At 40.0% G+C, this 19,316-nt stretch overlaps 3 protein-coding genes across 4 annotated transcripts in view; 2 read left to right on the top strand and 1 right to left on the bottom strand.

Annotated features, from left to right (window-relative positions):
- LOC105454917 overlaps nucleotides 1-6,581 on the top strand; it is a 54,668-nt gene extending 48,087 nt beyond the window's left edge. Inside the window, exons 12-15 of the mRNA XM_011697892.1 lie at nucleotides 1,096-1,272; nucleotides 1,945-2,194; nucleotides 5,552-5,732; nucleotides 6,435-6,581. Coding sequence (XP_011696194.1) covers nucleotides 1,096-1,272; nucleotides 1,945-2,194; nucleotides 5,552-5,732; nucleotides 6,435-6,581 — 755 coding nt within the window. The remainder of the gene's footprint in view (nucleotides 1-1,095; nucleotides 1,273-1,944; nucleotides 2,195-5,551; nucleotides 5,733-6,434) is intronic.
- Nucleotides 6,582-6,589: 8 nt separating this feature from the next.
- On the top strand, nucleotides 6,590-10,550 carry LOC105454918 (myb-like protein AA). Its single transcript, XM_011697893.1, has one exon. The coding sequence runs from the start codon at nucleotides 6,660-6,662 to the stop codon at nucleotides 7,440-7,442; it is 783 nt and encodes a 260-aa protein (XP_011696195.1). The 5' UTR covers nucleotides 6,590-6,659; the 3' UTR covers nucleotides 7,443-10,550.
- A 343-nt stretch (nucleotides 10,551-10,893) lies between these two features.
- On the bottom strand, nucleotides 10,894-14,848 carry LOC105454916 (chitinase-like protein Idgf4). Of its 2 annotated transcripts, XM_011697890.1 has the most exons (7): nucleotides 14,778-14,848; nucleotides 14,216-14,341; nucleotides 13,088-13,338; nucleotides 12,573-12,876; nucleotides 12,236-12,398; nucleotides 12,102-12,140; nucleotides 10,894-11,644 (listed from the first exon to the last, which is right to left on the bottom strand). In XM_011697890.1, exons 2-7 carry the CDS (start codon nucleotides 14,334-14,336, stop codon nucleotides 11,182-11,184), a joined length of 1,341 nt encoding a protein of 446 aa, XP_011696192.1. In that variant the 5' UTR covers nucleotides 14,337-14,341; nucleotides 14,778-14,848; the 3' UTR covers nucleotides 10,894-11,181. The 2 variants fall into 2 exon arrangements, with proteins under 2 accessions (XP_011696192.1, XP_011696193.1); XM_011697891.1 differs by lacking the exon at nucleotides 12,102-12,140.
- Nucleotides 14,849-19,316: the final 4,468 nt, after the last annotated feature.

Here is a 19,316-nt window from a genome sequence, read left to right as displayed (position 1 = left end):
TGCGATGAAAGTAAATATTTAACGGTAAAGCTTTAGAGAGACGTTGAAACGCCTTTATACGATGGTATACTTTGCGTTTCGTTGCGAGAGAAACGCGAGTTGAATCTTTGCGCACCGAATATATCGCAGTTTTCTTCCTTATTATAATTTATCGTCGTACAACGCTTGTCTACTACTCGTTGAAATACGCGATTAGGGAAAATAGAAGAAGAAGAAGAAGATTGAAAAACCTCATATATTATTTAGAATAATAGAACCGAAAAGCTTGTTATGTGCAAAAAGTTATCCCACGCGCGCACATCGAGTGAATTTTATCTGCGAATTTCTCTCGACAGAAGCACATGTAAATATTGTAAATAAAAATCTTATTTTCCGCAATTTTTTCAATATTTTCCATAATTTATCGCGAGTCGTGTCCCTTAATTGTTGCTGCTTGTGAGCTTTTTATTTCAGCATACAAATTATGTTGAGTAATTAGTGCATCTGTAAAGAACTGCTTGTCCTGCTTGCTCGTGCAACCGGTACTTCCATATTCGACGCTGACGATCGATTATCTCTTTCTAAATTACTTTCACTGATTTGCTGAATTTTACTTGTAAAAATTAATGGAGTTATCTATCGCTCGACTAATTATGGAAATTTTATTCATCTCGTAATTATTACTTCTTTTCGTCATTTTTTATGTTTAATTACACGTTGAAGAGTCTTAATTTAAACTTCTAAAGAAAAGTCTATTCAAAGAGAAGAAACGAAATAAATATTCAAATTTTGAACTTCACGTTACTAGTAGTCAAGTATAAGATTCTATAATCCTATAATAGGATGTTTATTTCTAAATTATTTGAAACGTTTGTTAAAAAAATATCATTTTTTCATTTTTCGTCAAAAATTCATGCTGTCTAAAAATCGAATATTCGGATCGGATGGAATTTTCAAAAGAAGACGTATGTCGGAACGACGTAGATTTTTCACTTTTCGGATATTTCTTTTGCCAGTCGTGATTTATTATACCTAATTTTCGACGTCAGCGTGGAAAATGCGACTCCACTTACCGTGAGCTAACACATTTCTAACCGATAATTATGAAAAACCAAGCACCGCATAGTCCGCAACGTAGACGCGAGAGGCTGAACCTGCGGATGAAGAGTCTCAGCTTGGATTCGCCGGAAGGCACCGCGCACGTGCGGCACCGTCCGCGGGATTATTATGCCGCGGGTGCAAGAGAAACCACACCGCCCCGACATTCTGACAGCGGCAGTATCAACAGGCTGTGTGAGTAACCGCAAATGTAATAACGCGATGTGTAATATTAGGTTGGCGCATGTAAAACGGCGGTTGATTCAGCGAGAGAGGGAGTTTCCCCAATCGTAAAACCGTTTAAAAGCTCATTTAATTAAGCTTGAATGTCTTAAGAATTTAGTTACAAAAAAGTTATGAAAGTTAATGAATTTTTTTCCGTGCTCAATTATCGCGCGCGAGCGCTCCTGTAAAAATTTGTATTTTAATTCGCGGATTTAAATTTTCAAGTTACGAGAGACGCGCGGTATTAATAAAATGCAAAACACTGAAAAATTTACATTTTAGTTTATAACTTGCAAATCGATACGTAATCTTACAGTGTTGCAATTCGTGATATATAAATCTCGTGCGCGTGGAAAAAAAAGATATTAAAAACACAATAAATTTTAATACGCGGAACTCGAGATATGTGCCACGTATGTAAATGTAAATGTGGTTTTCAATATGCGATTATTTATAAAAATCACGTTAAATCTAGATAAAATCAGATTGCTCGCTTCGAAAGGGGATGATGTGTATAGCAACGCCGAGACCTTTAATTTTATCTGTGAGAGCGCGAGATAGCCGTTTCACATGTGCCGATCTAATTAGTCTTTGAACAATATAGCGAGCCGCGGATTCGCGCGTGCAAATATTATTTTCCAGCGCCCTGCAGCCCGGGCCAGAGCCACGGGATGCACAAACACGTGCGAAGCGCCATCCGGATGTCCAGCATGGAGCTGCCGGACGACAACGAGAAGTCGTACTCGTCGGCGAGCACGTCGCCGTGCCCGTCGCCGCACACCAACAATCAGAACCACCTGAATCCACCCGGCAAGCGCGTCCTGCCGCCGAACAACCTCTACGTCGTTCTGTACAACTTCGAGGCGCGACATCCAGACGAGCTGGACCTCAAGTAAGACCTTGTCTCGTGTAGCATAGAAAAAAAAACCGGCGCTTCTGCCATCCCCTTTTCACAAGCCCTCATATAATAATTTAATAATTAATCACGAATATTTTTGTCTCAAAGAGATGCATAGGTTCATTACTTCGGATTATTTCGGATACATTACTTCGGGCATAACCAAACCAGACAATGTTTTTTTAATTATTTAATGTTATAATATTAAATTATTATTATTATTAATTAATAATTATTATTTAAAAAAGCAATCCGCCGATTGGTTAATCCGAAGTAAAAAACGTTTTTCATTTGACTTTAAATTTTTACTTCTAATTTTATTTCTTCGTTATACGTAGTATCAAATATCATTTAATTATTTAATATCAGATTCAAGTTATTCCGAGTATCTAGCTTATTTGGAAAGTAATTTGTGCAATTTTTACTTTAAAAAATAAAATTTAAGAGTAATTATAATTTTCTTCGTAGGCACGATCATAATGTAGATACCTTAAATGCTCTTGCGTGCAAGTATTTAAGAAGAATTCGCAATTACCTCCATCAACATTATTATTTATGCAATGATTAAAAAAATACCGTGAATGGCAACGTAACGTTATAGTCGCGTAAATAACAATTATTAATAGACTTGCCAGTCGATGTATCTTTAGTTGTTCCTCCGATACTCCTTGCTATAGTTATCCTTTTATCCAATACAGATCTCCTTTCAGCCAATATATCCTTTTATCCAAATAGTACGATTACGCAATATTAATTATAACGTCGAATCGATCGAATCATCGCTCGTTTCCTTTCTACGGCACTCCTGGAACAGCGTTTAAATAAAGCGGAAATATGATAACGATCAATTTATTCGACACTTTCATTTTACTCTCTAAATTAAATCAGGTTTCGAAAAAATCGCTAAAAATTCGGTGTTAATTATATCTACGAATAATAAAACGATGATATTTTCCATAATGATATATATCTGTCGATACTTTCTTATTAAATTTTTATGTAACGTTTTTCTCAGATTTTAATTTAAAATTATCGTGACCACTGCAAAATATTACATTTCTTAATTATTCACGTATATATAATTTGAAATATTCAATCAATATTAATTACAACGATCAATATTAATTACAAAATCTTTATAGCTATAGATAGTGATTGCGATGAAAAAGTAAAAAGTTATCGCGCTACCAATTACCTGCCAATTACGATACGATAAAATTATTGATAATTACATTACGAATGTAAATATCTCTAGTAACTGGATAATTAATTCAATATTAATAAAATTGTGCTCATTCTACACATATATAAATATTGCCAGCGCATACATAATATAGTATTTAATTACTGCAAACTTAAATATTGGATATTCCAATTAATTCGCGCACTCATCCGGTACATTCATATATGTCATAAATTTATCATGCGAGTAATCTTGCAATGATAAATGCAGTTCGTAATCGGTATTCAATATATATGTTCGATCGAAGAGTGATCTACATTATCGGCGCGACACTCTTTAGCCGGCGACGCGACGGTCGCACGGAATTTCACTCAACGGAACTGTCATACTGACGCCACGTACGGATTATTCCAGTATCTTCGACGGTCGCGCGAAAATTCACTTGACGAATCTGCTCCACCGTCGATGCGGCAAACCGTATTCAACGGCGGATTTTTCGTCAGACGCGACAGATTTCACGTTTAGGTACATGCTGTTACAAGAATCTCGCGAATCAACTTACATTTACGAGTCCGGAGAGTGTCGAAATACGTTAAATCAGAGCGAACGTCGGAAGGTTCAAACATCGGCGACGCCGCGAACGCGGACGAGCACGTCTCGCTCGTCGATCGTTGTCCGTTCGAATCACCAGTAATCACATCCGTCAATCGATTCTGCTCCTCTCCTGTCCGCGCTGTGGACGCTCCGGATTACACTCGCGATACTCCCAACTCTGGACACTCGGACAACCCGAACGGATTGAAAGCGGCCGGCCGGGCAGCGCCGGATACACGATAACACGGGCTCGCGCTCGCGCTCACGGTGCTCCGAAACGATCATCCGTCACTCAATCCGTCAATTCCGATGTACTCCGACACCGTGAGATCCATCCCCGTGCGCGTAAACGCGAGGAAAAACGCGGAGCACCGGCGGCCCAAATCCGAACGGCGGGCAGTGGGCGATGCGACTCACGCGACTGTCGATTGTCGAACCTTCCTCCCACTCCCCCCCTCCCGCCCCCTCGCCCACCGTCGCCGCGCCAAGCCGCGAAAGCCGCGAGGGGGCGAGACGGGCGAGGCCGGCGGAGCGCGTCCAAAATTTCCAGGAAAGCGAGATTCTCCGTAGCGCGCTCGCTCGCCAGCGAAAAAAAAACTGACAACACGACGCGGTGTTTATTTACATTTTGACGCTCACGGCGGCGGCGAGCGAGACGGACTGTCGAATATTGCAGTATTGCACGCCGCGGCGAGACGCGGGCGCGTACGCGGCTAACTTCGTAGGTATCCTCTAACCTCTTCTCGCGGTTTCGTGTGCGAAATTTCGATTGTGTGTGTTGGCACCTTAGAATATATATTAATAATGTAATGTATCGCGGCATTGCTGCAATAGTGTCACATCTCGAGAATTGACAATTTTGAGTTGTTCATTGGAAAAGATGGATTTGTGGCGTTTATCCGGTAAAACATCGAAACCACGTGTTGATTTTCAATATCGCATTTCGAGAAAAAACACCGATTTTGAAAATTTTCTACTACACTCTGAACATACAAAACTTTGAAAAGCGTCTCCTGAAAAATTACGATTTTTGAAATAAGACCCTCTTGCAGCAATGCCGCGATATGTTCTAAGATTGTGGCACGCTGTGCCACAGCGAAACGAAAAAAGTAATAATAGCGACGTCACCTCGAGCGAATTGTCGCATGAATCTCGCGGTAAGTATAAAATAATTGAACGGGTTGAGGTAGACGATTAATCGATGTTGAAACGAATCGTTTTTATTGAACGAGTATGTTATACGTATCAGATTGTTGCCATTAATTTGCGAACGCCCAGTGGAAACTGAAATACACGACCTGCGTTACATTTTGCTCTCGATATATAATAAATACAGATCATGATTTAATCGCAATCGGGGATAATTATTCGATACGCGATATAATCACTTTGTTTACATCGATCTCCCTATTCTCCCATGCTCGTGTATCGCAAGTCACAGCTAAATTAATATTCGCGCAAATTAATGCTCGTTACCGTTTCGTTTGTGTAATTTACAATGCGTCGGCGTGTGGTATGCGGTGTGTTGAGATTCACGTGTACGTAATTAACGCGTGCGCCTCGCCTAATTACAGGGCCGGTTACAAGATCACGGTGATCGACAAATCCGAGAAGGACTGGTGGAAGGGCAAGTGTCTCGGTGGCCGTGCCGGTTATTTTCCAAGTGCGTACGTTATGCGGGTGGAATCCGGTCAAAGGACTCTTCAGGTCACGCGCAACCTGCAGCTGGCTGATCAAACTCTACTGCGAGATCAGGTATTTATGTGCACGGTGTGCTAAAAGTTACTTGTCAAAAATATTGACATAAAACAATTATCTTATCGCCGACATTTCAGCTCGCATAATCTTACTTTTATCAATATAGATATTTATTAAAGTTTTATGTTTAAAAGATACTCTTTTTTTCAAAGATTCATTAATTTCTGAGAGAATATTTCTCGATTAATTAAGCCTAGAAATTAAATTATACAACATCTGTATAAAATTTTGATTTCGATCTCTTGAATCACCAGAAAAGCGTATCATTTTAAATAATTAAAAATATTTTTAATCTACACTTCTTGAGAAATTCTTGTATTTAAATTCTTAACTTTTATTTGTAATCTATCGAAATTCTATCATTGAGATTCATTAATTTTTTTCGTGAATTTGTGAATTTGTTATTGTGAACCTTTTTATTCTTAAATCCCTGGTATCTGTAATTTTAATAAGAAAATACGAAAATTGTATGAAAGTTTCTGCGTATTCGTATTATTTAAATCAACTTTTGCCTCGGACAGTAATAAGTTACTTTTGTATATTATAATAGTAACACCTGTATTAAATACCGCTAATTTGAAGAAATTTGGAAATATGAATCTTTCAGATTTGTATATATTAAATATCTCTTTACTTTCGCATTCTCAACATAACTCACAATTTTCCAACGCTCGTAAGTTCGTTACACGATGTACGTAGATCGTGATCCAAGTGGGCGAGGAGGTGGACGGGGTGGCGATGGTGAGATGCGCGGCGGACGTGCGTTCCGCCGATCACACGGGCAAGGAGGGCGACGTTCTCTACAAGGAGATCCTCTGCCCCCTCAAGTACCTGCAGGAGGTGTGACAGCAGCCTTATCATCACCAGGTCGTGACACGCGGCGGTAGCGCGATCGCGGGCAACGAGCGTCGCCGTTGCGCCGATATGCGCGATCGTTTCTCGGCGCGTCGCCACGTCGCCGAGAAGTATTACGATTGCCTGCAATGCGCCGAGCAGTGCCGTCACGCGGACAACGGCAACCCCAGCGGCGGCGGGAACAACAACAATAACTACAGCAACAACAATAACGGCAAGAACGACGGCGGGGCCGTCGGTCGTCGGATTCGCGACAGCTACCGTCTGCCCGCCACGAGCGCGGAGTTGTATCTCGACGAGGAGGCGTCCCCCGACGAACTCAGGAGAATTCGGAGCGCGAGGAGCATCAGCCTGGGCAAGTCCCTGGCGAGGCATCAGCCCGCTCACCTGACGCCGGTCAAGAAGAGGTCCTCGCTGGCGCGACCGGTTCGCGTCCACGACTCCTTCGTGCAGCCGAGACGGCCGATGGCCGAGGAGAACGGCTATCACCAAGACGATCCGCAGCGCGGCCAGCAGACCAAGAACCCGTGGTGGTGGGAGCGGCGGGATCATCAGGAGCCTAACACGTCGAGCTACGCCTATCACCGCGACACCGAGGACGGCAGCGCCGGCTGGCCTATTCGCCTGCGGCTCGAGCAGATGCTGGAGCTCACGTTGCCGCAGACCAAGCGCAGGAAGAAGAAGAAGAAGAAGAAAAAGACGGCGACGGCGACGGCGACGATGATGCTGATGAAGCAGCAGCAGCGCGGCAGGCACAGCTTCAAGGATACCGAGAAGCTCCTCAAGGTACTCAGCATTAACAATGTGGACCAAGATAATAGGTACAACGTCAAACGATGTTCCGTCATGTAGAGATTAGCGTAAAGAGAGAGAAGGAGGAAGACAAAAAAATGAAAAGTAACAAACAAAAAAAAAGCAGACTTCTTAAGGAGACACCGTAGGACTCTCTGATACGCTCGTATCTGGAATCCTGCTTTCGGGCGTTACTCGCGGCCGAGTGGAGCCACGAAGATCGAAGCTTCGAGTCTGTGCTTTTGGTACTTATGTAATAATTTTCGGTGAGTTTTTTGTTTCATTTAAATTCTTTGTTTCTCAGTTGTGGAACGCGTGGGGAGAGACAAGCGAGAAGTCGCAGCGCGACGAAAATCTCCCGCGCGCATTTATCTTCGTCTTTCATTTATCTATCTGAATTTTACTTGTATACGAAAATTGTCTGAAAATTTCATTCGTATTCGTATTATTTAAATCAACTTTTACCGTGGACAGTAATAAGTATTACTTTTGTAGTAACTCCTGTGTTAGATACCGCTAATTGGGAGGGCTCTGGAAAGATGGATTTTTTTTCTTTATTTTTCTAATAATTTGTAATCTGTTTCAATCTTTATTCTGAATTTATTATTATTAATAACGAAAAAATTGCTAACTACTCGCGACGTTTCGAAGCGTTTCATTCTTCGACGACCATTCGCGGCCTCGATAACGCGCAAAGCACTTTAGAGACAGAAACCGTTTCCGTTTCGTTCTTCCTAGCTCTTTTCTCGGTTTAAAGCTAGAGATTATCTACCCCTAGCTCTGCGTATCCCCGATCCGCTGCTCCGGCGTCTCGAGATCCAATAACCCTTTATTGCTTTTGATCGGACATTTTTACTTTTATAGGACGAAGTGGTCAGTGTCGCGACCCAAAAGAAAAAAAAGCTTTATATATAGCAACTCAGCGACTTATAATCCATTATTACTCGCGCGAAAGTTTATCGCGTCTCGTCGCTTGGTTTTTTAAAAGTCCACAGAGATCAACACTTTATATCTCCCGTGTGCACAGGTGCGCACAATCGGAGCTAATTAATCGTTCGTATACCCGCATCCGCGCGATAGCGAACCAAAAGGATTTCAAGCGAGGCGGCGAGAGGAAAGAGAGAAAGTAAAAACCAATTTCATTCCACTAAACTGCCTGGGATCATCGCGGACGCTTTAATCGCGAGCTCCTCCCAAGTTTTCGCGGCGACAGCACCACTCCGAATTATTTTTTATATATATCGAGGAAACAACCGAGCGGTATAATATCGTGCCGGGCGCGAAAATTACTCACGGCGGCTTTTGCGAATCGCCTGTTTGCGATTGGAGAAACGAGTGAACGTAGGTGGGTGCATCGCATCTATATATACGGTCTAGCCAGAGTGGTAACTTTCGAGAAAATGAAATTCGTAATGCGGAATTTATAACTATACCACCTTCCAATTACGTTTTAGAGTATCATGAGAGACTCTTAGAGAATATACGAAATACTTCTACTTATTATTCTCTTCAAAGCTGGTCTTTGTATAATTATTATTAATTCTGTAACCTGATAACGTTCGCTCTTTAACTGTAGCTGATATCATCGCGCGTTATTAAATTGACGTCATACGCGAGGTGCTGGGAAAGCAGCGGTTTATATTTGTGGGGACAAATAAGATTTCGCGATATACCACCTACGTTCGCTCAGTCTCCACGTGCTCGTCCCGTTGACGCGTGGACGACGATCGTTCCGGTGGAGAGCAGCAAGTATGTACCTATACAAACAACGGATGTACACGCGTAAATCCAAGTGCCATATATTGCGTCGCGACAGCATTAAAGCCTATATAAAACCTAAGCATTTTGAATGAACGTTCCAGTATTAAGTACATAACAAACATAAGGTGTGTGATTCGAACGTGTAATTCGTGACGCGCGATGATTCGAGATACGCACTCAACCCCGCCCTCCTACCCACCGTCGTCGTGTCGTAGGTAACCCATACGTGCATATAAATAAAATAGAGGGTAATTCGAAACCCTCCACCCCCCCACCCTACCCCCTTCCTCTGTCCGCGAAACGTACGTCACGAGGGAGATAGAGTCGGTTCGCGTGAGCTCACCTGCGCGTTAAAATCGTAACACGATTGACGATCGATGAAAGTGAGTGACGATGCTACAATCTCGGATTGCGGATCTTATAAATTCGCAATCGTCAAAGCAGCAAAACTATTTTCAACAAACACACACACACACACACACACACACACACACACACACACACACACAAAACACACGTTACGTTTTCGATTCATTTCCGCCGCTAATTTGCACATTTCCGATTCGCGAGGCGATATCGCGAGAGAAAACGACGACGTCGAGGATCCCGCGCCACACGTTTGACAAAATAAGAATGCCGCGCGCGCATTTAAGGGGCATTTACACGATTCTCGACTCCGTCGCGATTTTAACACGCGTGCAGGACACTCGCGAATCGAGCTGGTGAGATAATACGTAGGATACCTTATACAGCGCGACACCAAAGCGCGCGGATTAGGTGCGAGAGAGTATTCGTTAATATATGTTATTGCATTGTAATTGTATTCTCACGAGTGCCCTTCCTTCGTTAAGCGTTACAACTCTAATCGAGTTGTCGAAGCGTAGCGTAGAGAGATTACGTGAAGCTGACCTGCAAAGCCACCACTCCCAGTATTTTGTAAAAAAAAAAAAGAAGAGAAAAAAAAAGAGTACGTATTTTACGAGTTTACGGGATTGCGATCCACCACACGGCGTTCAGCACGATCGGAGACGCGCGCGCGATCCGCGTTAACGGATCGCGAGTCGAATAAATCGCGATAGGACGATTTAGATTTAGCGAGCGGCTCACTGTGTGCGTATCTTTGTTTTTTTTTTTTGTATGCTTTCGTTTTGGGATTCATTGTGCCGAGATATGGGAGAGGAGGTTTGACTTCGAACCGGGCGTGAGAATGGCTGCGGATTATTAACTGTATCCGGTTTGACGTAATCCTCGATGTTGATGGATATGTTAACGAGTCTATAGTCCGTTTACAGAGAGAACCTTTGTTATACACCCGTGCAAAATGTATCGTTTGGCCGGAAAAATAGACTGCACGAAAAAAATATATTATCTATATAAAAAAAAAAATATATATATATATATATATCATATATGTGAATGTCTCTCTATGTCTGTCGATGTGCCAGCTCCCAGTTTTTCTCATACCTTTCTACCCTTCGTCCTTTTTAGGATCGGCGTCTCTTCGTCACTTCTTTATAAATTAAATCGACGGGAGCTTGTGCATAGAACTGCATAGCTTCCATCCTCGAGAAATCAAGATAGCAATATAAAAATTCTCTTGTACAGGAAACGATTCCAACGCGCCGGCAACAACTCCGTGTGCAAACTGAATTCTTATGAGGCTTATGACTTTAGTCGCACCTATTCTTCGCGCGGGACACGAGCTTATCTCTCGAAAATAATGGGGAGGATTAAGATCAAACCACTTGAATAATAAAGCAGCGATATTTTTTTATTATCCTCACGTACAGTACATTCGAAGCGCCAGCGATCCCCGCTCATTAAAATTCTCTCGTTAAAAATTCTCTCTCGTTAAGAGTCTCGATGGCTCGCCGGGCAATGCATATATATATAAATACGAGACTATCGTGCGCGAATCGCGGCCGGCATTCTCCGAAATATTCTTCCTTTTTTCCGAGCTTTCTTTCCTCCGCGACATTGATACAAATTTCCGCGAATTTCGATTCCGATTACCGTCACCAGATCGAATAGCCGCTCTTTACAGCTTGTATTTAGCTCCCCGGATGAGCGGATACTTGTCGCCGGTGCACACGCCCCGGAAATCGTCCAGGGACAGATCCACGATCGCCACGCCGCCGAGGCCCTTGGACTTCACGTAGGTGGCCTTGTTGCCGGCGGTGTCGGGGTCTTCGTAGCCCGCCCAGATCCCCTCGGCGCCGGTCTCGCCGTTGTACGACTGGTAGGCGTAGCTGCCGTACTTCTTGGACGGATCGCCGACTCGTCGCAGCCGTCCGGCCGCGTGCTCGGTCAGCCTGGAGCACATCTCGGCGTAGGACAGCAGCCCGGGCTCGTTGGTGTTGGGTCCGGGGGCGCCCGGGCCGTCGGTCACGATCGGCGGCACGCCGGAGATCTGGCTCTCGGACGTCAGCTTCCACGTGCGCGCGTACGTCGGGATGCCGACGACGATCTTGCTGCCAGGAGTTCCGTTCTCCAGCCAGTACCTGCGGGACATTGCTCTCCGTTATTCCGATTTTATTCCGTATCGAGCCGTAAAAGCGGTGTGCAAGAGGTAGCGACCCTGCTTTCGACGGAGAAATTAGGGAGCGTGCCGCGGCGCCCAGTACGAAAAGAAACATTTACATAAACGTAGGCATTATTATTATTATCGTTTAGCTTCTGGGATGTATATGTTAAGATCGATGAATATTTATGAATGTTAATATACAGATATTATAAGCGGTATCAGCCTGAAAAGGGAAATGAATTATGGCATCATAATTTATTTTACTCAAATTATGAATTAAGCATAGGAGAAAGTGGGATTTAATATAAAAATTCAATATAGAAAAATGAAGAGAAAAAAAAAGGAATTGTAAATTTACTACAGGCGTGGTGTATTTTATATGCTGCATTTTATAAATTGAAATAATAAGTGCCACTGTGGGAAGAAAGGTTTACCTTGCTGCAGCATCAATATTGTCTGCCTCCTCGCCGTAACTGCCATAAATTGATTGAGTTACGTTACGTTAAACTATATTTCGCGATACGGGAAAATAATCGAGGACGCATCGTGAGATAGGAACAAGACTTACCGTGTCGCAACGTCGACATTGTCTTCCGGCACGCGTCCGTAACTGGCATAGATTGGCGCCGTAAAGTCAGCCTCCTTCGTGTTGCGTTCCGGTGTTTTTTGATCGAAAGCGAAAAGATGCACGGCATCGATGTTGGGCGCCAACAACCTGGCGTCGTAGTAAACTGTCAAAGAAAAATAATTACGTTCAATTATGTTTAAAGCATATAATTTACAGTTACGGATATTGCAGTGTATCATAATAATATATAATATCACGATTATAAACAATTATAAACATTATTGTTAATATATGTTATTAATTTTGTTATCAATTATTGCCCACGTAGGATACTAACTGCTAGAGTTAACGTGAGGCAACACCGTGATGGTCAGGGCCTTGAATCTCGGTCGAAGCTGCGACTTGAGGTCGCGGACCAGGATCGTGAAGCCGTCGCGATGCTCCTGCTCCTTCTCGTCCTTGAATTTCCCGTAGCCGAGTTTTTTCTTGAGTCCATGCCAGAAGGAACCGAGAGTGCTGCGCTGTTTCTTGGGCTTGACCGGCGGGAACTGCCACGCAAGGTCGATTCCGTCGAAGTCGTAGTCGTTCAGCAGCCGGTTCACGGAATTGATGAACCTCGTTCTACCTTCCGAAGTCTCGGTCTATCGATCCCAAGTATTTCGTTTTATTTAATTTCTCATTTTATCGCTTGCTGATTATTGCGCTCTTATTTCGTATTTTTAAATGGAATCTTTCGATCACTCGGATTGGATTTAAAAAGTTTTGCTTTAACGCTGTTTAATATATTTATATTTAAATATTGGAGATTTTCACGGGAAACAATAAGATTGATAACACCGATAACGGGCTCACCAGCACGAGGTACTTGTGCTCCTCGTCGTAAGGATCGGAGTTCCCTCCGACGCTCAGGTAGACCTTCAGATCGGGAAACGATCGCTTCAGCTGCGTGGCGAGTCTGTAATAGGAGTAGCCCGATCCGGTATCTAAACTCGGCGAGCCGGGAACAATCTCGAAGTCGGAATTGATGTGAGCGTATCCGTAGATCAGGTGGGTGCAGAGAGATAAGGCATTTCTGACGTCCTCAAGTTGAAATTTTGCTGGACCTTCGAAGACAAGAAAGTTATTTGCAAATATATAAAGTATATCAATAAGTAATTATATTATAATATTATATTATATTATAATAAGCAATAATAAGACGACAATCGATTTGAATAATAAATTGAGAGCTAGAAAACGGGAAGAATCTAAAATCACATTTATAATTTGTGATATTGACTTCCAATTATGAATTGCTATGTGAAATGTCTGTGTTAGATTTACACTTCTGTTAGCGATGTTTGACTTTAACGTCTATCGCAGCACAAACACAAGTGCCGACAAACTCTCTAATAAATACAAACCAGAGAAGGTTCGACATGAAGCATACGTTTCAGATATCTTACAAACACAATTAATAAGATAGGAAATCTTACATAACCGAAATTATTGAAGAAAAATTTTAATATATTTCTCTCATAGTTATTTTAATTTTTAAAACTTATATATAAAATAATAATGATAATATTTTAACGATGATATATTTCATATTAACTACAATAAATTAATCGAACTCGAATAAACAAAAATTATATTTAATGTTTGTTATTGTCATCTAAAATCTGAAAAAGACAAATAAGACTATACCTTCCCGCAAACGATTTACTTGTGCAATTCGGTAATACAGTTATTTTTAGTTATGCCGTCTAAAGGAGTACAACGCATATTTTAATTTTTATTATTCTTGCGTAGTAAAATTAGCAAAACGTTATATTAATTTTTTATATAAATAGATTTCACACGCTTGATAGCTTCTAATTCTCGAGAAGCAATTCTTATAAGGAAATCATTTCCTTTAATTCCACAAATTCATGAATATTCCTCTAGAGTTTATGCGTCACAAGAATATGAGTAATGAGTATAACTAGCAAACGGCCTCACCTTGCCTCTCATAAGCGGTACTATTCCAATAACAGACCACTTTGTTGTGCTCGTTTGGATCTACGCCGAACACCGCCTGGATGCACAGCACCGCGAAAACGGCCGAGAGTAACGTTTTCATCTTCACTGGAATTATAACGCGTTTGTAATTAATCCAATCGATCGAACGAATATTGAATTGACGTCGCTTTGCATCGACCTGATTATTAGTAGCCAGCTAATGCGATAACATTTCACCCGTGTAATATTTTTCCGACAGCGAACCAAAATACATGTTTTATATCATCCAAAGTACTATTATACGCGGCATTTTAAGCATCAATACGGTTAATATTGAAAGATTTTTCATTCTATTTAATATAAAATAAAATACTTCGCTTTAAGTATTTTATTTTATCTCAATTTATTATTCTTTGTATTTTAATCTTTAATATGTTACAATTGTAATAATTATTTCGTTACATTTTATACTTTTATTTAATATCAGATCGTGTTTTTGAAAATGTTTGATGCTTTCTATTTGTTATATGATTATTCCAAGTATTTTCTACTCGCGTCTTACCTTCAGTAACGAAAGGAGCGTACTGGCGCGCGCTTGCTCCTCGTCAGGGACTTTGAAACCTCGATCCGATCTTCGGTTCGAGTAGTGGGGCCTAGGCGATATTACGTCAGTCCCGTGATCATTCGTAAGCGAGTTTCGTCGCTGTACTAATACATATATGTATGTATATACAAGGTGGTCCACGTGCAGTGTTCCCCGGGAAATAAAGGATATAGCGACGTGTCCATGTTCAGAATCATTTTTAGAATTTCGATACAATTGACAGAATTCTAGTGAATTCCAGAATTTTAGTGTTCCTCTAAAACAATTTGATGTTTCTAATCGAAAGTAGTTCTGGCAGTCGATATAGTAAGCCGATAGGAGCAAAAATGAAGAAGCTGTAACGTTTCTTTTACTTCTCGGAAAATTCCCCAAACTCCCACCGTCGCTAATGTTTTTCGAGAGTCTGCCTTTCACCTTGACCGATCACCTTGTACACTGTAATATGCTGTATATCTTCAGCGATGAGGTGTGCGTTGTGAGATTTCGCCAGATGTACGAAACTCACGCACACCAAAGCCTCCAAGGTCTCGAGGGTTGCGAAAAGTGTCGCCGGAGAGAGAGAGAGAGAGAGAGAGAGAGAGAGAGAGAGAGAGAGAGAGACGAGCCGACGAGCGAACAAGACCGAAGCTATCGCAATAATCGTATTAGTAATTATCGCGTATTTCTCGTAAGTCAAACGATAACCAGGAAATTAGTTCAAGATTTATCAACGTATTTATCAACTGTTTCAGCGAACGTGACATTCGGTGTTCTTCACTTTTCTTGCATTCCTCTTCGTAAAACTTACTCGTGGAATTCATGAATAAATGCATTAAAATTTTTCCTTCCGATATATTTAACGAAAAGAGAGCAACGCGTGACAGATATCTGCGATACACCCTGTATATATCTTTGCCCTCCGAGAAGTACTGAATTTTCAGGGCGAGGAGGCTTCATCCCTGTAGACTTTGACGGATCGATCGTTGAAGCATACATAAATGATCTGCCGGTGGTTTCCCGATTTCATTCCGAGACACCTCGTGCATAAAACTCGCACGTTTACATCGACGAGGGTCCTCTGATTTGCAAATGATGTTAGCGCGCCGCTGGACGATGCGACTCAGTTAAAGCGAAACCTTCGCGGTCAGCTAAAATCGCAGATTCGAAATATACATATTCTGCAATCGTTTCCTTGCGGAAAGTGAATCAGAGTATTGATAAAGAGTATTGATGGAAATTTATTCGACGAAGTTACATGAATTTCTAATTTTTCCTTTCAATCAAGAAATGACGTTAACAACATCTTCTACAGTTAATAATATAATTATATTTCATTATATTTTATTGTACATTATATCACTTAAATTTGGATTTAACGTAATGTTAATAATTATATTTCTCATCAGTTACACTCCTGTCGCATTTCTCCTTGTCACGATCGTATCTGCGGTCCATTATAGTTTTATAGCTCATGTTTTATATCTTGTTTATGCGAATCTAAATTTTTTAGGCACCTATTCGTGATGTCGCGAAATAAATTCTCGTCGACTCCTTTTAATTCGCCTATTTTTTTTTACACGAAAGTGACTCAGCGCGGTCATGCAACCTTGCGCGAAGGTCGCTCGTACGTGAGCACTTCTAATCTGTAAGAAGACTCATAAGAGGATAATTGGAGACGACCACTTAGTGCATTCACGCTGACGTGAGCATTTGGTTTAAGCACTACAACGTGACTACCTGTAACGTAGTCTCCAAAACGTAGTAGTGTTGATTGCTACTCGTGGCGAATCTAATCGAAATAATCCTCCGCGATCGAAAGTCTCCGCGCGCGCGTGCGATGTATCCTTAATACATTTTAATCCTTTATTCAATTCTTCCATAAATAATGTATTCCAATTTGACATTGAATGATTCTTTTAGTTTGATCTGAAAAAATATCAAATATTTAAGATATAAATTTAAGATATAATATTAGATATAAAAAATATCTCTTCTTTTCCTTATGATAGAATATTCCAAGTGAGAAAAAAAAGTTTTAATTTGTTTTTTTAATTTAGTTTATTTGAAATCAAATTTGTTGTATTATACATTCGATAATTATTTATTGTGACATTTATTGTAATTTTTTATTTCTTTTTCGTAAATTCGTATTTATTGAAAACTAGATATTTTTCTGGAAGGTGGTCATCCCTCGTTAAAACGTACATAGATTAATGTTTCAATTAAGTCAATCACGAAATAATTGAAACGTTCGTGCAAACTTTTCTTAGGTATTCATTGGATTCGTTGGGCACGGTAGCACGGTAACGCTAGGCGAGAGCGAATTACTGCAGAACAGTTGATAACCAGGGGAAATTATCGAGTTAAAAAAGATTAAAACGACTATCAGTGCACGCACGAATCTAGAGTGTGTTTGCGTACTCGATTCCGCTGTGAGAAGCCTGGTCTGAACCACGGTTCACCGAGAATAAGGTCCGCGACGATAACTCGGGCAAAAGGTTACTAAATAAATAAACCATTTCTCTTATATTCCGGGCGAGAAGCGTGAAAGTTAGATATGTGTTAAAAGCACTTTCAATACATAAACATTAAATTTTTCTAGATGTTTATATGAATATATATGGATTAATGGATACGAGAAGCGCGATGATGAAAAATGTAGCGAAAGAATATTTTCGCATTACTTAATGTTGCATTATTTAATATTGCATAATAAGCGAAAAGAATGAAGAACAGAATGTTTATTTGCGTTTACTTATAAATTGCAGACATCGTCCTGTAACTTCACCAAATAATAGAAAAGATGTCACGAACTGTTTTAAAAAATATGGAATAAATTTCCAAAAGAAATGAAAAAAATTTAACAGAAAAATCTAGATAAGAAATTAGATGGTATACTCGTTAAAAATATTGATTAGAATATATCTAAAATTAAAACTGACTTTAAATGGATCAAAATCGTCGTTGGTATTATCGCTGTTAGATTACAAGAAGTAAAATGTAAAATAATGTATTTTGTACAAAATACATTGAAAGTAATAATATTGCAAACTTTCGAATTCATATTTCCGAAATTTTCCACTAAAAGGTGCACATCTCTGACAGATTTAATCGTATTTTTACGGAGATTATTCCAATTGCATCTGTTTTCCACAAAAGAAAAATATTATACATGTTGATACATAGATAAATTGATTCTGCGAACCGATAAAGTATAAGATATTCGTATATTAGTGTCGGTTATGTAATACGTGTGCGAATCATAATGCAGTAAACAACATTTAGTATGACACATTTGCGCTATGTTCCAGAAAAGATGTACATTAAATTATTCCTTAAATGATAAAAAGTTGTATAACGAGATTTTATTTTTGTACAAGATATTCCACTCCTCGCGTATTATTCTTCATTGTTCTTTCGTCAATCTGAAATCGATTTTTCCGATTTAGCGAAAGCGTCGGGAAAGATTTATCGAGACCATTCATAGCTCTGCTCTCTTTAATTTTTAATACTGTATATCTTTGTGATTAAATTAAAATTAAATTATTAAATTGAACTTCTTTTATAAACAACAGAAGAATATCTTGTTATTCTCATTTAGATTCTCTAAAGTTTAATTCATGAAAAAAATTCAAATTAATTTAAAAATTCATTAAATTTAAAAAGGTAATGCGCAAGGAGACACATTCTGTGTATTTACATTTCTACATGTATCTATATTTATTAATTTCCAAAATTATCATTTTGATTCACGCATCTTTTACAAAGTATTTTCGAAAGAGGATCCTTTAAAAAGCGTCTTTAGTCAATAAAATGGCAATTTCATCGTCAAACGACGAAATAAATAATGTTTATTCGATCAGGCAGTAAATATCTTCTCGTTTCTAATCGAAAGGCAGTTCGATTCGGACCATGAACAAATAAACGCGCACGTTCCGTCGACATCAAAAATGTATGTGACTATGTTTAAACCATTAATAATTCAATCTTGAGTTATTGATTCCGCTGATAACCTATTATATTACCATATAGCTCGCGAATCTCAATTTACTTCTAAAAGCAGTAGATTTGCCGAGAATCTATCGATTTGAGCCGGAAAGTTCCCCTAAAAAGACAGAAAAAAAAAAAACCAATGGAAAAGTCTGTCGTTTCAGTCGTTTTTATTACGAAAAGAACGTATGTACATTTATCGTCTCTCTCTCTGTATATGTATATATAACTAAAAATCTAGAACTATAACACAACATTATGTGCTGCGCTCGTCGTAAACTGTTTAACTAATAATTAAAAATTCTTTCGCAGTTAAGTGTTCAACTTAACTTGATCAATTAAGTCTTAATTCCTCGGGTTTTCGGCAAGGACAGATTAAATAAGATCTTGTAAATATTCTTCTATCGATCGCTTTTTTTTCACTATTGCACAATTTTTGTAAATGTTAACTTGACAATATGTCGATTTATCAATATGTAAACGTATATATGTATATATTGTGTATATATGTACACATATATCGTATAT

The sequence above is a fragment of the Wasmannia auropunctata genome, unplaced genomic scaffold, assembly GCF_000956235.1.
Source record: "Wasmannia auropunctata unplaced genomic scaffold, wasmannia.A_1.0 LD335972.1, whole genome shotgun sequence".
In the NCBI taxonomy this organism is placed as follows: Eukaryota; Metazoa; Arthropoda; class Insecta; order Hymenoptera; family Formicidae; genus Wasmannia; species Wasmannia auropunctata.
The sequence above is the reverse complement of the archived record's forward strand: the minus strand, read 5'-3'. Positions and strand labels throughout refer to the sequence as shown.

Bases quoted from the DNA above. Each gene is read 5' to 3' on its own strand.
- LOC105454918 (XM_011697893.1), top strand. From the start codon at position 6,660: ATGCGCGATCGTTTCTCGGCGCGTCGCCACGTCGCCGAGAAGTATTAC.
- LOC105454916 (XM_011697890.1), bottom strand. From the start codon at position 14,336: ATGAAAACGTTACTCTCGGCCGTTTTCGCGGTGCTGTGCATCCAGGCG. The intron at 13,339-14,215 runs GTGAGGCCGTTT...TTGTCTTCGAAG, and splicing joins TACCGCTTATGAGAGGCAAG to GTCCAGCAAAATTTCAACTT. The intron at 12,877-13,087 runs GTGAGCCCGTTA...TGGGATCGATAG, and splicing joins AGCACAAGTACCTCGTGCTG to ACCGAGACTTCGGAAGGTAG.